Source organism: Molothrus aeneus, chromosome 16, assembly GCF_037042795.1.
Source record: "Molothrus aeneus isolate 106 chromosome 16, BPBGC_Maene_1.0, whole genome shotgun sequence".
NCBI classification, from domain to species: Eukaryota; Metazoa; Chordata; class Aves; order Passeriformes; family Icteridae; genus Molothrus; species Molothrus aeneus.
This window is the reverse complement of record NC_089661.1, coordinates 2078388-2091924: the sequence shown is the minus strand read 5'-3', so window position 1 is coordinate 2091924 and position 13537 is coordinate 2078388. Positions and strand designations below refer to the sequence as shown.

The 13537-nt window shown below is 60.5% G+C and overlaps 1 protein-coding gene across 1 annotated transcript; it reads left to right on the top strand.

Annotated features, from left to right (window-relative positions):
• Positions 1-6446: 6446 nt before the first annotated feature.
• On the top strand, positions 6447-13073 carry LOC136563278 (glucagon receptor-like). The gene is made up of 14 exons (XM_066560551.1): positions 6447-6780; positions 7429-7575; positions 7747-7843; positions 8129-8236; positions 8507-8628; positions 8725-8831; positions 8897-9053; positions 9819-9978; positions 10168-10228; positions 10471-10540; positions 10915-11003; positions 11159-11297; positions 11578-11619; positions 11740-13073. Exons 2-14 carry the CDS (start codon positions 7498-7500, stop codon positions 11809-11811), a joined length of 1302 nt encoding a protein of 433 aa, XP_066416648.1. The 5' UTR covers positions 6447-6780; positions 7429-7497; the 3' UTR covers positions 11812-13073.
• Positions 13074-13537: the final 464 nt, after the last annotated feature.

The window sequence follows — 13537 nt, the reverse complement described above, 5'->3', positions numbered from 1 at the left end:
GTTTCATCAACTAAGAGAGAAGGGAATAATCCTCAAAAGCCCATCCAAAACCCCTTTGGGCTGGTCTCCAGGATGGGGAGGCTGCAGAGCAGGAGTTGGGGTGATGTTTGCTGCAGCTCATCAGTAAATGTTTGTTTGATTACAGCCCATCCCTCATGGTGGGCAGCACCCTCTGAGCAAGCTGTGCCACGTTGTGGTCACCAATGGTTGAGGTGTTGTTGTGAGGGTCCCCAGGACAAGGTGAGAGATGAGAATCTGACTCCAAGTTCTTAGAAGGCTGATATTATATTATATTATATTATATTATATTATATTATATTATATTATATTATATTATATTATATTATATTATATTATATTATATTATAGAAAAGAGAAAGGATACATCAGAAGGCTAAAACAAGAATGATAATAAAAACCTGTGACAGACTCAGAGTCCAACACAGCTGGCTGTGATTGGTCATTAAATTAAAACAATTCACACGCTGGGTAAACAATTCTTCAAATCACATTCCAGAAGAGCAAAACATGGAGAAGCTGAAGCTTCCCAGGAGAAGAAATCGTGGTGAAGGGATTTTTCATAAAATATCACAGTGACACCACATCCTGGAGCTGGCTGTGCCCAGCAGCAGGAGCCCGAAATGAGGCCAAACCCATCTCAGTTCTGTGGGGAGGACAGAAGCTGCTGAGGCAGGAGGTGTGTGGTGCATCCTGCTGCTCCCAGAGCTTCCCTGCAACAGCAGGAACAGGAGTGGGTGGGGAAGGAGCAATTACCAGAGACTACCCAGCTTTGAATTGATCCTGATTAATGGGCCCTGAAAATCACACCCAGCCAGCCCTGGCAGACACAAAAATCCATCAGGTTTTTCAGCCCACCTCGTGGTGTCTATTGACACATTTAGATACAACCCAACCCACCACGTCTTTGTGAAGATTCTGTAAATGTGCAGAAATCTGATGGCAGAAAGTGCCCAAGGTGGGCAGGCCCTGGCACAGGGTGCCCAGAGCAGCTGTGGCTGCCCCTGGATCCCTGGCAGTGCCCAAGGCCAGGGCTTGGAGCAGCCTGGGATGGTGGATGGTGTCCCTGCCCAAGCCCAGGGGGCTGCCCAGCCTCAGACCCCCCTGCTCCTGCAGGAACACACACAAGGGATTGCTAAGAATTGGGTGTGGAATTTGCAGGCAACCCCAACAAGGGAAGAGATGGGAATCTTGACTCCATGTTTCAGAAGGCTGATTTATTATTTTATGATATGTATTATATTAAAAGAAAATGATATATTAAAACTATACTAAAAGAATAGAAGAAAGAATTTCATCAGAAGGCTTGAAAGGAACAGAATGGAATGATAATAAAATCTTGTGACTGACCAGAGAGTCCAAGACAGCTGGACAGTGATTGGTCATTAATTAAAAACACCCACATGAGCCCAATCCCAGATGCACCTGTTGCATTCCACAGCAGCAGATAATCAATGTTTACATTTTGTTTCTGAGGCCTCTCGGCTTCTCAGGAGAAAAATCCTAAGGAAAGGATTTTTCATAAAATATGTCCGTGACAATTGGGCAAGTTGCTTTTTCACTTCTTTTTGCCCAGAGTGAGGGGGAGAGAGCTTTCCCACCAGCACTGTGCCTGGGGGCTCTCAGTGATTCCCAGATCAGCCAGATAATGCTGGAGGAGGCACATCCTGACATCTCCTGTGCTAGCTGGGCTTCCCGCAGTCCCCCCTGGAGCATCCTGCCTTGGGACAGCACAGAACCTCCAGTCTCAGGGCCTCCCCTTCCCAGCTCTAAGCCAGGTTTTGTTATGAGGCTCTGGCAAATCTGGGGGGAGCTTTTCTGGAGCCCTTTCAGACTTTCAGGCAAGAGGGAAATGCAGAGCACAGCTCTCACCTGGCAGGTCTGAGTGACTCGAATGCTTTGCTGAGCACAACAGAGCAGTGCCAGTTACAGCCCAGGCTGAAAATACATTTTCATCCATCACAGTCCCAGAAGGTGGCAAACATCCAACACTTGGGACAGCTGGAAGGCTGGGAAAGACCCAGAACTCAGAGCAACTTCTTAATCCCTTGGTTTTACAGAAGGGGATATTAAAGGTGTGGAAAATACATCTGTTGTCAGAGCAGCTGAGGGGCACCCCAGGCCCAGAGGCGCTGCTCACCCCCTCTCCTCTGCTCCCACAGGGGGTGGAGATGGCCCTGGGCTGGGAGGAGTGAGCCCTCACACTGGGGACAGAGCCACCCATTCCTCAGGGTGACTCCAAACGTGCTCTGGCAAACACCAGAGGAGCTCCTCAGCTTCCCCTGGGAGTCCTGGGGACCACCCTGAGGTGACAAAGCAGCACTGCCACCCCCCTGAGGAGCAGTGAGAGGCTGCTGGGAGGCTCTGATGAAGATGTCCCTTAGTGATTGCACCCGGGGTTAACCCTGACCCTGCCCAGCTTAATGATGATTAAGCTGAATGACAATTAGCAGCGTTTTCATCTGGAGGGGGTCAGCAGGGACACCTCCCACTGTCCCAGGCTGCTCCCAGCCCTGCCCAGCCTGGCCTTGGGCACTGCCAGGGATCCAGGGGCAGCCCCAGCTGCTCTGGGCACCCTGTGCCAGGGCCTGCCCACCCTCACAGGGAACAATTCCTAATTCCCAATATCCCATCCATCCCTGTCCTCTGGCAGTGGGAGCCATTCCCTGTGTCCTGTCCCTCCATGCCTTGTCCCCAGTCCCTCTCCAGCTCTCCTGGAGCCTCTTTAGGCCCTGGCAGGGGCTCTGAGGTGTCCCTGGAGCCTTCTCCTCTCCAGGTGAGCACCCCCAGCTCTCCCAGCCTGGCTCCAGCCCCTGCAGCATCTCCTTGGGCTCCCCTGGACTCTCTCCAGCAGCTCCAGCCAGGTTTTCCTTGTGCTGCAGCCCCAGGGTTGGTAACAGCAAAAGCTGCAAGCAGGCTCGCAGCAGGCAGGGAGGAAACAAAAGATGCATTCCATTGTCTGCTCCCTGAATTCCCGGTGTCGGAACCCTTGGAATGTGGATGCTGCCCTCCCTGCCAAGGCCCTCCGGCAGAGCAGGGGACAAAGAGCCCGGCCCCGGGGCAGGATGTGAATAGCGATGAATGTCAGAGAAGGTCTTGATCTCATATTTCAACCTTCCGGCTTGAATTAGGCGAGAATCCGCACGGAAACCGAGGAGAGCTGGTCAGCTTCGAATCCCGGTCTGCATCCTGAGTGCCCGGGGGCTGCTGCAGGGACCGCAGCTGCCGAGGGCTCTGAGCGGGTGCCAAATCCAAAAGGAGCCGGGAACATTCATTTATCACATATTTATCACCGCTGGGAATGTGGTGAGGAGCTGGAACAGCGGCTGGAGTGACCTTTGTGTGTGATGGAGTGGGGTCCCTGCCTGTCATCGCCACGGGGGATGGAAATGGGCTGGAAATGGGGTGGAAATGGGGTGGAAATGGGATGGAAATGGGGTGGAAGTGGGGTGGAAATGGGATGGAAATGGGGTGGAAGTGGGGTGGAAATGGGGTGGAAGTGGGGTGGAAATGGGGTGGAAATGGGATGGAAATGGGGTGGAAGTGGGATGGAAATGGGGTGGAAGTGGGATGGAAGTGGGATGGAAGCGGGATGGAAATGGGGTGGAAGTGGGATGGAAATGGGGTGGAAGTGGGATGGAAGTGGGATGGAAGTGGGATGGAAACAGATACTCCCGTTCTGCAAAGCTGACCAAAGCCCCAGGAGCTGCCCCAGGGGAGCCGTGTCCCTCCCCAGCTGCTCCCTGGCCACTCACATGCTGAGGGATTTCTCTCCCCCAGCCTTTTCTGGGAAGTTTGCTGCATAACTGGGGGTCAGGATGTGTTGGGGAGTGCTTCTGTTCTGCGAATTGCTTTTGGAGGGGGAGCAAAGCACCTTGATTAGCAGATGCTGCAGTAATGCCCACGGGTGAATTCCCCCATCAATAATGGATAGATAAAGTGAAAGCTGCCTTCAGGAGGTGTTGCTGGTAACAGCGCTGGGGGGAAGGGATTTAGCCCTGGGGGTTCTCTGGCTGGGTGTTTATCCCTTAGTGACCTTGGCTTTTCTCACAGGGAACAGGAACAGGACCAGAGGAAACGGCCTCCAGCTGCACCAGAGGAGGCTTGGGTTGGATTTTGGGAGAATTTCTTCACTGAAAGAGAGATCAGGCACTGGAACAGGCTGCTGATAGCAGAGGTGGAGTCACCATCCATGGAAGTGTTCCAAAAACTTGTAGATGTGGTGTTTTAGGGACATGGGTTAATGGTGGACCTGGCAGTGCTGCCTCATTGGACTCGATGATCTCAGAGGGCTTTTCCAGCCTAAACAATTCCATGATTTTCCCATGCAGGGCCCTGGAGGATGCTCTCCTCTCCCTGAGCACTCCTGCAGCTCTCAGGCTGCCCAAGAAGCACCAAGAGCTTCAATTCCTGAGACCACTCTGGGACAATTTTCCCAGCTCTGATGGTGAACCTCACCTTTAATTCAATTTCAATTTCAATTTACCAGTCATGTGTCTGTGTGCCAAGCCCACCCTGGCAGCACAGCAGCTGTTGGGAGTGGGGTGCTGCCCCGGCCCCTCTTCCCATGGCTCTGAGCCCCCCATGGATCAGGATCTGGCCCTGACAGAGCCTGGAGCGCTGCAGTCGCTATGGAGACCCACCTGGAGTGCATCCATATGGAGAGGAACAGCTCATTCCTCATGTCCCCATTCCAGGGACATGGGAGACAATCCCATCCAGATGGACCTCAGCAGGGCAATAACATCCAGGGTTTGTGATTCCTCTCTAGGGAATGGCATCCAGTGCTGCAGCCCTGGGCTCCCCCCAAATCCAGCATCTTTGTGGAATGAGCCCAGCCCTGGAGCCCTGGGATCTCCCCAAATCCAGCATCCTTGTGGGATGAGCCCACCCCATGCTCCTGCTGCCTTTGGATGGGCTCACACAGGGACATCTGTGGGGTGCGGGTGTGCAGAGTCAGTCTGGGAATGGGGACATGGCTGGAATCATCCCCATGAGTGCCCCAGGGCTGTGGCATCATGGAATCATGGAATGGTTTGGGTTCAAGGAACATTAAAGCTCATCCCACCCCACCCCTGCCATGGGCAGGGACACCTCCCACTGTCCCAGGCTGCTCCCAGCCCTGCCCAGCCTGGCCTTGGGCACTGCCAGGGATCCAGGGGCAGCCCCAGCTGCTCTGGGCACCCTGTGCCAGGGCCTGCCCACCCTCACAGGGAACAATTCCTAATTCCCAATATCCCATCCAGCCCTGCCCTCTGGCACTGGGAGCCATTCCCTGTGTCCTGTCCCTCCAGGCTCCTGTCCAAAGTTCATAATCTGTCAATGAGCAGACACCCTGGTGTAGGCTCGTGCTGGGGGAGGCACCTGAGGCCTCATTTTCCCCCCAAACAGAAAATCCTTTCCCTGGGCTGCTCCCCAGGGCGTTGTTTGTCGCTTGGAATCAGCAGACACGGCTCACATCACTGCAGCCACAGCTGTGACTCCTCATCCCCCTGACTCCTGTGTCTGCTCCACTGCAGCAGCTTTGAGACAAACATCTTATTTTTGCAAAACAAACGTGTTTTCTGGTGCATGCAGCCAGCTTGGGGGATGAACCCCCCCTGCTGCAGGGCAGGGTGGGTGCCAGCATTGCAGCAGGAGGGAGGCACAGCTGCACTGGGAGGGAGCCTGGAAGGGCTGTGCTGGGGATTTGGGGACCTCAGGGGGATCTCCCTGCTCCACTGGTGGCAAAATCACCTTCCCCAGCACAGACCCCTCCCTCCCCACTGCCAGCACGTGCTGGGGAGGCAGCAGGACCAGGGCCACCAGGCTCGTCCCATGGCTTGTCCCTGCCCTTGGAGCTCCCCGGGCTGGGTGACAGTGCCCATGGATGGCACAGGCTGTGCCCTCTGCTGGATCCACTCCTGTCCCCAGGGGAGGGAGGCCCCCACAGCCCCCCCTGCCTGCACAGGGGCTGTCACCCAGCCCAGGGGACAGCCAGGGGGACCCGAGCCGGGGAGGGGAAGGACTTTCCCTGGGGCCGTGTGATGGAGGCACAGGGGCTCTGGGGAGACCGAGGGGGGCTGGATCCTTGATCTGCTCCCTGTGCCCCACAGTTTGAGGGCTGGACCCCCATCCCTGTCCCCGTGTGATGCAGCTGGGGACGCTCAGTGGGGCTGGACCTGGACCCCAGTCCCTGTCTCAGTGTGATTCCAGCAGGGATCCCGAAGGGGCTGGACCTGGGCCCCCATCCCCGTGCGATCCCCGGGAGGTTCCGTGCTGGAGCTCCGCGGGCGTGGGGGCGGCGGCGCCGGGACCCCGCGGGTCCCACCGGGCACCCGGAGCCCCGGGAGGCGGTGCCGCCCCCGAGCTCCCCCCGAAGCCCCCCCAGAGCCCCCTCCCGTCGGGGCCCGGCGCTGGCAGGAGGCGGCTCCGCCGCAGACGCCGCTCGGTCACCGCCGCGTTCACCTCGCGGAGCCGGGGCTGCCCGAGACACCGGGAACAACGGGAACAGCGGGAACAGCGGGAACAACGGGACACCGGGAATACCGGGAACAACGGGACATCGGGAATACTGGGAACAACGGGACACCGGGAACAGCGGGAACAACGGGACACCGGGAACAACGGGAACAGCGGGAACACGGGGGCTGCCAGAAACACCGGCGCTGCCGAGGCTGCCGGGAACCCGGGAGCAGCGGGACACCGGGAGCAGCGGGACACCGGGAACAGCGGGACACCGGGAGCAGCGGGACACCGGGATTGCCGGTCCCGCGGAGCCGGGTAAGCGGGCGGAGGGAGCGGCGGAGCCCCGGGACCCCCGGAGGCACTGAGCGGGACCGGCTGGGAACCCTCGTGGGGGACAAACCGGGAGGTCCGAGCTGTTGGGGGGGCCGGGCTGGGAGCGATGGGAGCCCCGGAGGAGCGGGGAGCCCCGGGGGTGGCGGAGCTGCTCCTGCCCCGAGCCCCGGCCGGGCTGGGAGGGGTCTGGGCCAGCGGGACCGGGCGGGACGTGCTGGGGCACAGCTGGAATGGGGGTCCCAGCCCGGCCGGGGATGGGGGCCCAGGGGACCCCAGAGAGGTCTCGCTGCCCCCTGTCCCTGCAGCCCCTTCCCGGCTCACCCAGGGGTGAACTGGGGTGGCACTGGGGTGGCACTGGGGCTGTCACGGTGCCGATTGCTCCCCTCGGGGCTGGCAGCGGTGGGTGGAAGCTGAGCAGGCTCATCCAGACGTGAGATCCATTTACACCCTGGCTGCTCCGCCTGGCGCTCCCCGAGGTTTTGGCTCCATCAGGGAACTGACCCGGGGCTGTGGCAGCCCAGGACATGCCCAGGACCTTCTCCTCTGCTGGCTTGGGGAGCAAATCTCTGCCTCCACCGGCTGTGGGTGCTCGCAGAGCCGAGCCGCCCCCGTTCCTCCTCCTCTCCCCAGGATCGGCGTTCCCGGCCCAGTTTGAGACGCGCCCCGGCACTGGGAGCACCGGTCAGGCTGGGAGCGGCCATGAGGGACTCGCCTGGAGCTGGATCCCTGCGGGGCCTCGTCCAGCTCGCCTGGCTGTGCCTCTTCTCCTCCGTGCCGGTGAGGGCCGGGCTGGGGCCGGGGCAGCGGGGCTGGCACTGTCGGGCTCTGAGCCCCGCGGGGCGGCTCCATCCCGGCTCCATCCCGGCTCCTGCCCCGCCCCGGGCTCGGGCAGCGCTTCCCGGGGGCGGTCAGGGCGCTGCAGGCTCTGACCCAGCTCCGGGCTTGCAGCACGGTGGGGCCAAAGTGCTGGAGAAGACCTTCGAGGAGTGGCTGCGGTACCGTGACGAGTGCCTGCGGAGGATGGCGAGCGAGCCCTACCCGGCAGGTACCGGCCGTGCCAGCCCGGGGCGCACAGAGCCAGGGCTGGGGCTCATCTCTCTCCAGCGTCCCCTGCTCCGGTCACCCAAGGGACTGACAAGGACCTCCACATGTCAGATGGGGAGCCAGGGCTGGCTGTCCTGGGGGGCTGAGCTGGTGTGGAGCACACGGGCCCGTTTCAGGGTGGCATCAGCCCCCTCAGAAGTGCTGGGATAGCAGGGCTCGCTGTGTCTGTGCCACCAATCCGGCACTGAGCATTGGCTTTCCCTGTCCCTGTCCCCGCCCTTGGAAGGGCTGTTCTGTAACAGGACATTTGACATGTACGCCTGCTGGCCCGACGGGAGCCCCGGCACCGCCGTCAACGTCTCCTGCCCCTTCTACCTGCCCTGGTTTGAGAAAGGTGAGGATGCCCTCCTGCCATCCCCGAGCTGGAAGCCAGGGCTGAACCCTTCTGCGGCTGGAGAGGCTCTCAGGGCTCCCCTCCCTTCCCCTGACAGGGGCAGAGGGACCCATGAACAGACCTGGGGTGAGGGGACACCGGGGGCTCCGAGCAGAGCCAGCTCTGCCCATGGCTGCCCTGGAGCAGGGCGCTGAGCAGGGGCAGATCCCTCATCCCTGGAGAGGGGCTTGCGGGAGCGTGGGGAACTGTGCCGGTGCTTGGTGTCCGCAGTGAAACACGGGCTGGTGAGCCGCAGGTGTGGCACCGACGGCCAGTGGGTGACAGTGAACGGCAGCCAGCCCTGGAGGGACTACTCGCAGTGCGAGGATGAGCTGGAGGTCACTGCTGAGGAGGTGGGACCTGGCTGGGACCGCGGGGATGGCCAGGGCAGCCTGGCCGGGGGTGGACACGCACCCAGCCGGGCTCCCTGGCGCTGTGCTCCCCTGCAGGAAGGCGCCCGCCGGCTCATGGTCAGCTTCAAGGTGCTCTACACCGTGGGCTACTCGCTGTCGCTGCTCACCCTCATCTCTGCCCTGCTCGTCCTCACCGCCTGCAGGTAGGACACGGCCCTGCCCCTGCTCCCTCCCCGCATGCCGGCCCCGCCTGACCCCGCTCCTGCAGGAACCTGCGCTGCACCAGGAATTACATCCACGCCAACCTGTTCGCCTCCTTCGGGCTGCGCGCCACCTCGGTGATGGTGAAGGACGCGCTGCTGGAGCGGCGCTGGGGCGTGGAGCTGGTGCAGGTGGCGGACTGGGAGGCTCTGCTGAGCCACGAGGCGAGTGCTGGGCTGGGAACAGTGTGGGACTCTCGCCCAGGGCAGGGCTGGGGGGGCCGGTGCCTGTGCAGCCCCAGATTCCTGCTGGGTGAGCTCTGGGGTGCCAGCGGTGCCCATGTGTCGCTATAGGACATGAAACAGCACGAACGCACACACTGCTGCTCAAAAGGTGAAGAAAAGGGAAATTTATTCCCTGATTCTAACATTTACAGTTTTCTAAAAGTGCCAGTGGATTGGAGGGTGAAAGTGCCACCTCTCCAATGACACTGGACAAACTAACTAATTTATTAAATTTTTCTTCTTCTATAAAAGAATGCAAACCAATAAGTTATTTACAGAAAGCGTGTGAGGAAGTTCGTTACAAGAATATAAACATCAGATGGCTTAGAAAATCTTAAAAAATCAGGGTGACAGCCATGCAGCTGATGGATGAAGTCTTGGGGTGCCTGTGCATGGTCCTGGGGTGCCCATCCACACAGTGGGCATGCTTTTGGAGTGCCTGTGCTGCCCATGACCCAGTGGGTGAACTCTTGGGACACCTGTGCACCCGCTGGGTGAGCTCTGGGCCTGTGTGGCACCTGGGGAATGAACCCTTGGTGCCACTCATGCCCCTGCTGGGTGAGCTCTGGGGGTTCCTGTGCAGCCTCTGGGTGAGCCCACCATGGGGGAGCTCTCAGGGACCTTGGGGTGCCTGTGCAGCACCACCCCCCGTGGATGAGCTCCTGGGGTGCCTGTGCTGAGCCGTGGGTGGCTCTCCTGTGGCAGGCAGCGCTGGGGTGCCGTGCAGCGCAGGTGCTGATGCAGTACTGCATCCTGGCCAACCACTACTGGTTCCTGGTGGAAGCTGTCTACCTCTACAAGCTGCTCATCGGGGCCGTGTTCTCTGAGAAGAATTACTACAGGCTCTACCTCTACCTGGGCTGGGGTAGGGGCCCCCTGGGCGCGCTGCGGGGAGGGGACAGTGCCCGTTGTCACCTGGGGGCACCGCGGTCCCAACCATCCCAGGAGGGTGTGGGGTGGGGGCTCTGCCACCCCGGGGGTCCCCCCAGCACGGGAGTGGTTTCTCAGCTCAGGAGGGTGCTTGGTTTTACAGGGTTTGCTGTGTGACTTGCAGGGACCCCCGTGGTGTTCGTGGTGCCCTGGATGGCCGCCAAGTACCTGAAGGAGAACGTGGAGTGAGTGGGGGTGAATGGACAGGGATGGATGGATGGATGGATGGATGGATGGATGGATGGATGGATGGATGGATGGATGGATGGATGGATGGATGGATGGATGGAGGGATGGATGGATGGGGGTCTTGCTGGGATGCTCAGAGGCTGCTGAGGGTCCCTGAGCCCCCTGGCTGGGGCTGGAAAGCTCTTGGGTCATGCTGCCCCCAGCCCAGGGTGACGGTGCTGTCTCTCCTCCCCGGCAGGTGCTGGGCCCTGAATGAGAACATGGCTTACTGGTGGATCATCCGCATCCCCATCCTGCTCGCCTCCCTGGTAGGGAACAGCTGCCAGCCCCGGGTCTGTTTGGACAGCAGCAGCTCAGCCCCTGGCTCCTGGCCCTGGGAAGCTTCCAGCAGAGGCCTGGAGGGAGAGCTGGCCTGCAAGGACCAGCCAAATGCACAGGGGGTTCAGCAGCTTGTTGGGCCCTGGTTCTGGGGGTTCATGAAGGAAGCTGGGGTGCTGAACTCCAGGGAAAGGGGCTGGGGGTAGCTCCTGCTGCTTCGTAGCCAGGATTTTGGGATGGCAGGAGGGGAGGAAGGGCGGCAGCAGCCTCGGCAGCACAGGGGTGCCATCTCCTGCTGGGTGAGTGTCACAGCCAGGGCGGGGGTGCTGGGCTCTGTGTGCCCCTGCCCTGTCTCCCCTCCCAGATCAACCTGCTCATCTTCATGCGGATCCTCAAGGTGATCCTGGCCAAGCTCCGGGCCAACCAGAAGGGCTACGCCGACTACAAGCTGAGGTGGGCCGGGAGTGGGGTGGGGACACTCTGGGCTACCGGGATAACGCCCCCTCCACACCCCCTACCCTCCCCACGCCTCTCTTCCACCTTGCACATCCTTCAACGACCGCCCTGGGATTAAGTGGGAGTTTGACTGTCCCCTTACTGTCCCCCAGGCTGGCCAAAGCCACGCTGACCCTCATCCCCCTCTTCGGGATCCATGAGGTCGTTTTCATCTTCGCCACGGACGAGCAAACCACGGGCATCCTGCGCTACGTCAAGGTGTTCTTCACCCTCTTCCTCAACTCCTTCCAGGTGAGGTGGGAGTGAAACAAATCCTTGTTCTGGGCACACCACGGAGCAGAGGTCAGGGGCTCCCTCTCTGAAGTTGCTCTCCTGCGGTGCTTCCATGGGAAGGGTGGCACTGCCTCTGCCCTTGAGAGCATGCTGCTGCCTCCTGTGCTCTCTGGGCAGTGCTGCCATGGGGACCCCAGCCCTAAAAACAACCAGGAGTGGCCTGGGGGGAGCCTTAAGCTCATCCCAGCCCCAGGAGAGGGACAGCAAGGAGGGGGCTCACAGCTGGCTCTCCCTGCAGGGCTTCCTGGTGGCTGTGCTGTACTGCTTTGCCAACAAGGAGGTAACGTCCCTGGCCCTGTCCTTGCCCCTGTCCTGGCACCTCCTGCCCGGCTTCCCCACCCTGTGCCTGCAGGGAGGGCACAGCCATGGATAAGCCCCTTCTCCCTCCCCTCCATGGCAGGTGAAGTCCGAGATGAAGAAGAAGTGGCAGCTCTGGAAGCTCGACCACCCGGTGCTCTGCTGTGCCCAGTGAGGTGGTGACCAGCCAGGGTAGAGGGGCTGCTGGTCACAATGGCCACAGGGCCTGGCTGCAGGGCAGGAGGCTGCAGAAGCTGTGCTGGGCAGTGCCCACCTGGGATGGCCAGGCTGGGATGGGTGTCTGGCTGTGCCACACTGGAGCTGCTGGAAGGGACATCCCTGCTGTGACCCGAGTGGGAGGTGGCACCCCGGGCTCTCGCCAGGCATTGCTGTGTGGGCAGCCCTGCTGCTTCTCGCCCTGCCTGAGCACCTGCAGAGCCTGGCAGCCTCCCCCAGGACACTCCCACACAGGGAACCCGTGAGACACCCACAGCCCCCTGGGCACCTGTGGGAGGGATCACAACAGGCAGGGGCAGCCTGGTCCTGCAGTGGCAATGGGAGATGCTGCCACACCACAGCCAGGGCTTCCCTGTCCCCGTGTCCCAGCCCAGGACCATCTCAGCAGGCACCCACAGCCACCCTGTAAAGCTCTGCACAGCGAGGGGCTGCTCCTGCTCCCACCCTCATCACCGACACAGAACAGCAGCTCCCATCCCCTCCTCGCTGCTCTCCAGTTGCACAGACCCCTGGTGCCTCCTGCATGGGCAGAGCCAAGGATGGAGCCCCAAAACCATTTGGGAGTGAAGGATTTGAGAGCAGCAACTCACTGGGGCAGAGCCCAACCTCCCCCATGCCAGGTTCAGCATCCAGCCCAGCCTCCTCTGCTTTGTGCAGGGAAAGCTGGATTGCCAGCCTGGCAGGAGCTCAGGCACCAAAGGCTCAAATCCTGGGAGTTTGCTTTCCAGTGGGGTGCCAAAGCATCCTCCCCCCCGGCCAAGCAGGCTGTGGCTCCCAGGAAGCCCAGGAGGAAGGGAAGCAGCTGAGGTGGTGTGGTTTGAGCAGGACTGCACCTGTCCTGGAGCAGCTGGAGACACCCCCAGCGCCCTGCTCTGGCCCACGGGAGCAGCACAGACACTGCCAGAGCTCGTTCCCACCACATTCCTTCCTTTGCCATGCACAAGTCCCCTCCAGGAGGAGGAAGCAGCTGGGAGCTCAAGGAGATGCCCATGGACACAGGAGGTTCTCCAGGCCCTGCCCCTTCCCCGAGGGGCTGGGGGAGCCTCTCCCAGTGCCTCAGGGAGGAGCTGCCTCGAGCACACAAAGCAAAGAGGCTGCACCAGCCTGGAGTCACGTCCTGGATCGATGGAACCCCCACGAGACCAATTTACACATTAACTCTCTTTTCAGATGTAAATAAATATTTATTTTTCAAAAAGCTGCTTCTGTCTGCTGCAGGGGAGGGAAGGGACTGGTGGGCACAGAGAGCTGAATCTCAGAATGGACTCGGGGGTGGGGGGGAAAGAGCCTTAAAACCCATTCCATCCTGTCCCTGCCATGGCAGGGACACCTCCCACTGTCCCAGGCTGCTCCAAGCCCTGCCCAGCCTGGCCTTGGGCACTGCCAGGGATCCAGGGGCAGCCCCAGCTGCTCTGGGCACCCTGTGCCAGGGCCTGCCCACCCTCACAGGGAACAATTCCTAATTCCCAAGATCCCATCCAGCCCTGCCCTCTGGCAGTGGGAGCCATTCCCTGTGTCCTGTCCCTCCATGCCTTGTCCCCAGTCCCTCTCCAGCTCTCCTGGAACCCCTTTAGGCCCTGCAAGGGGCTCTGAGGTGTCCCTGGAGCCTTCTCCTCTCCAGGTGAGCAGAGGAGGCAGCTCCCTGAGCCTGGCTCCAGCCCTTG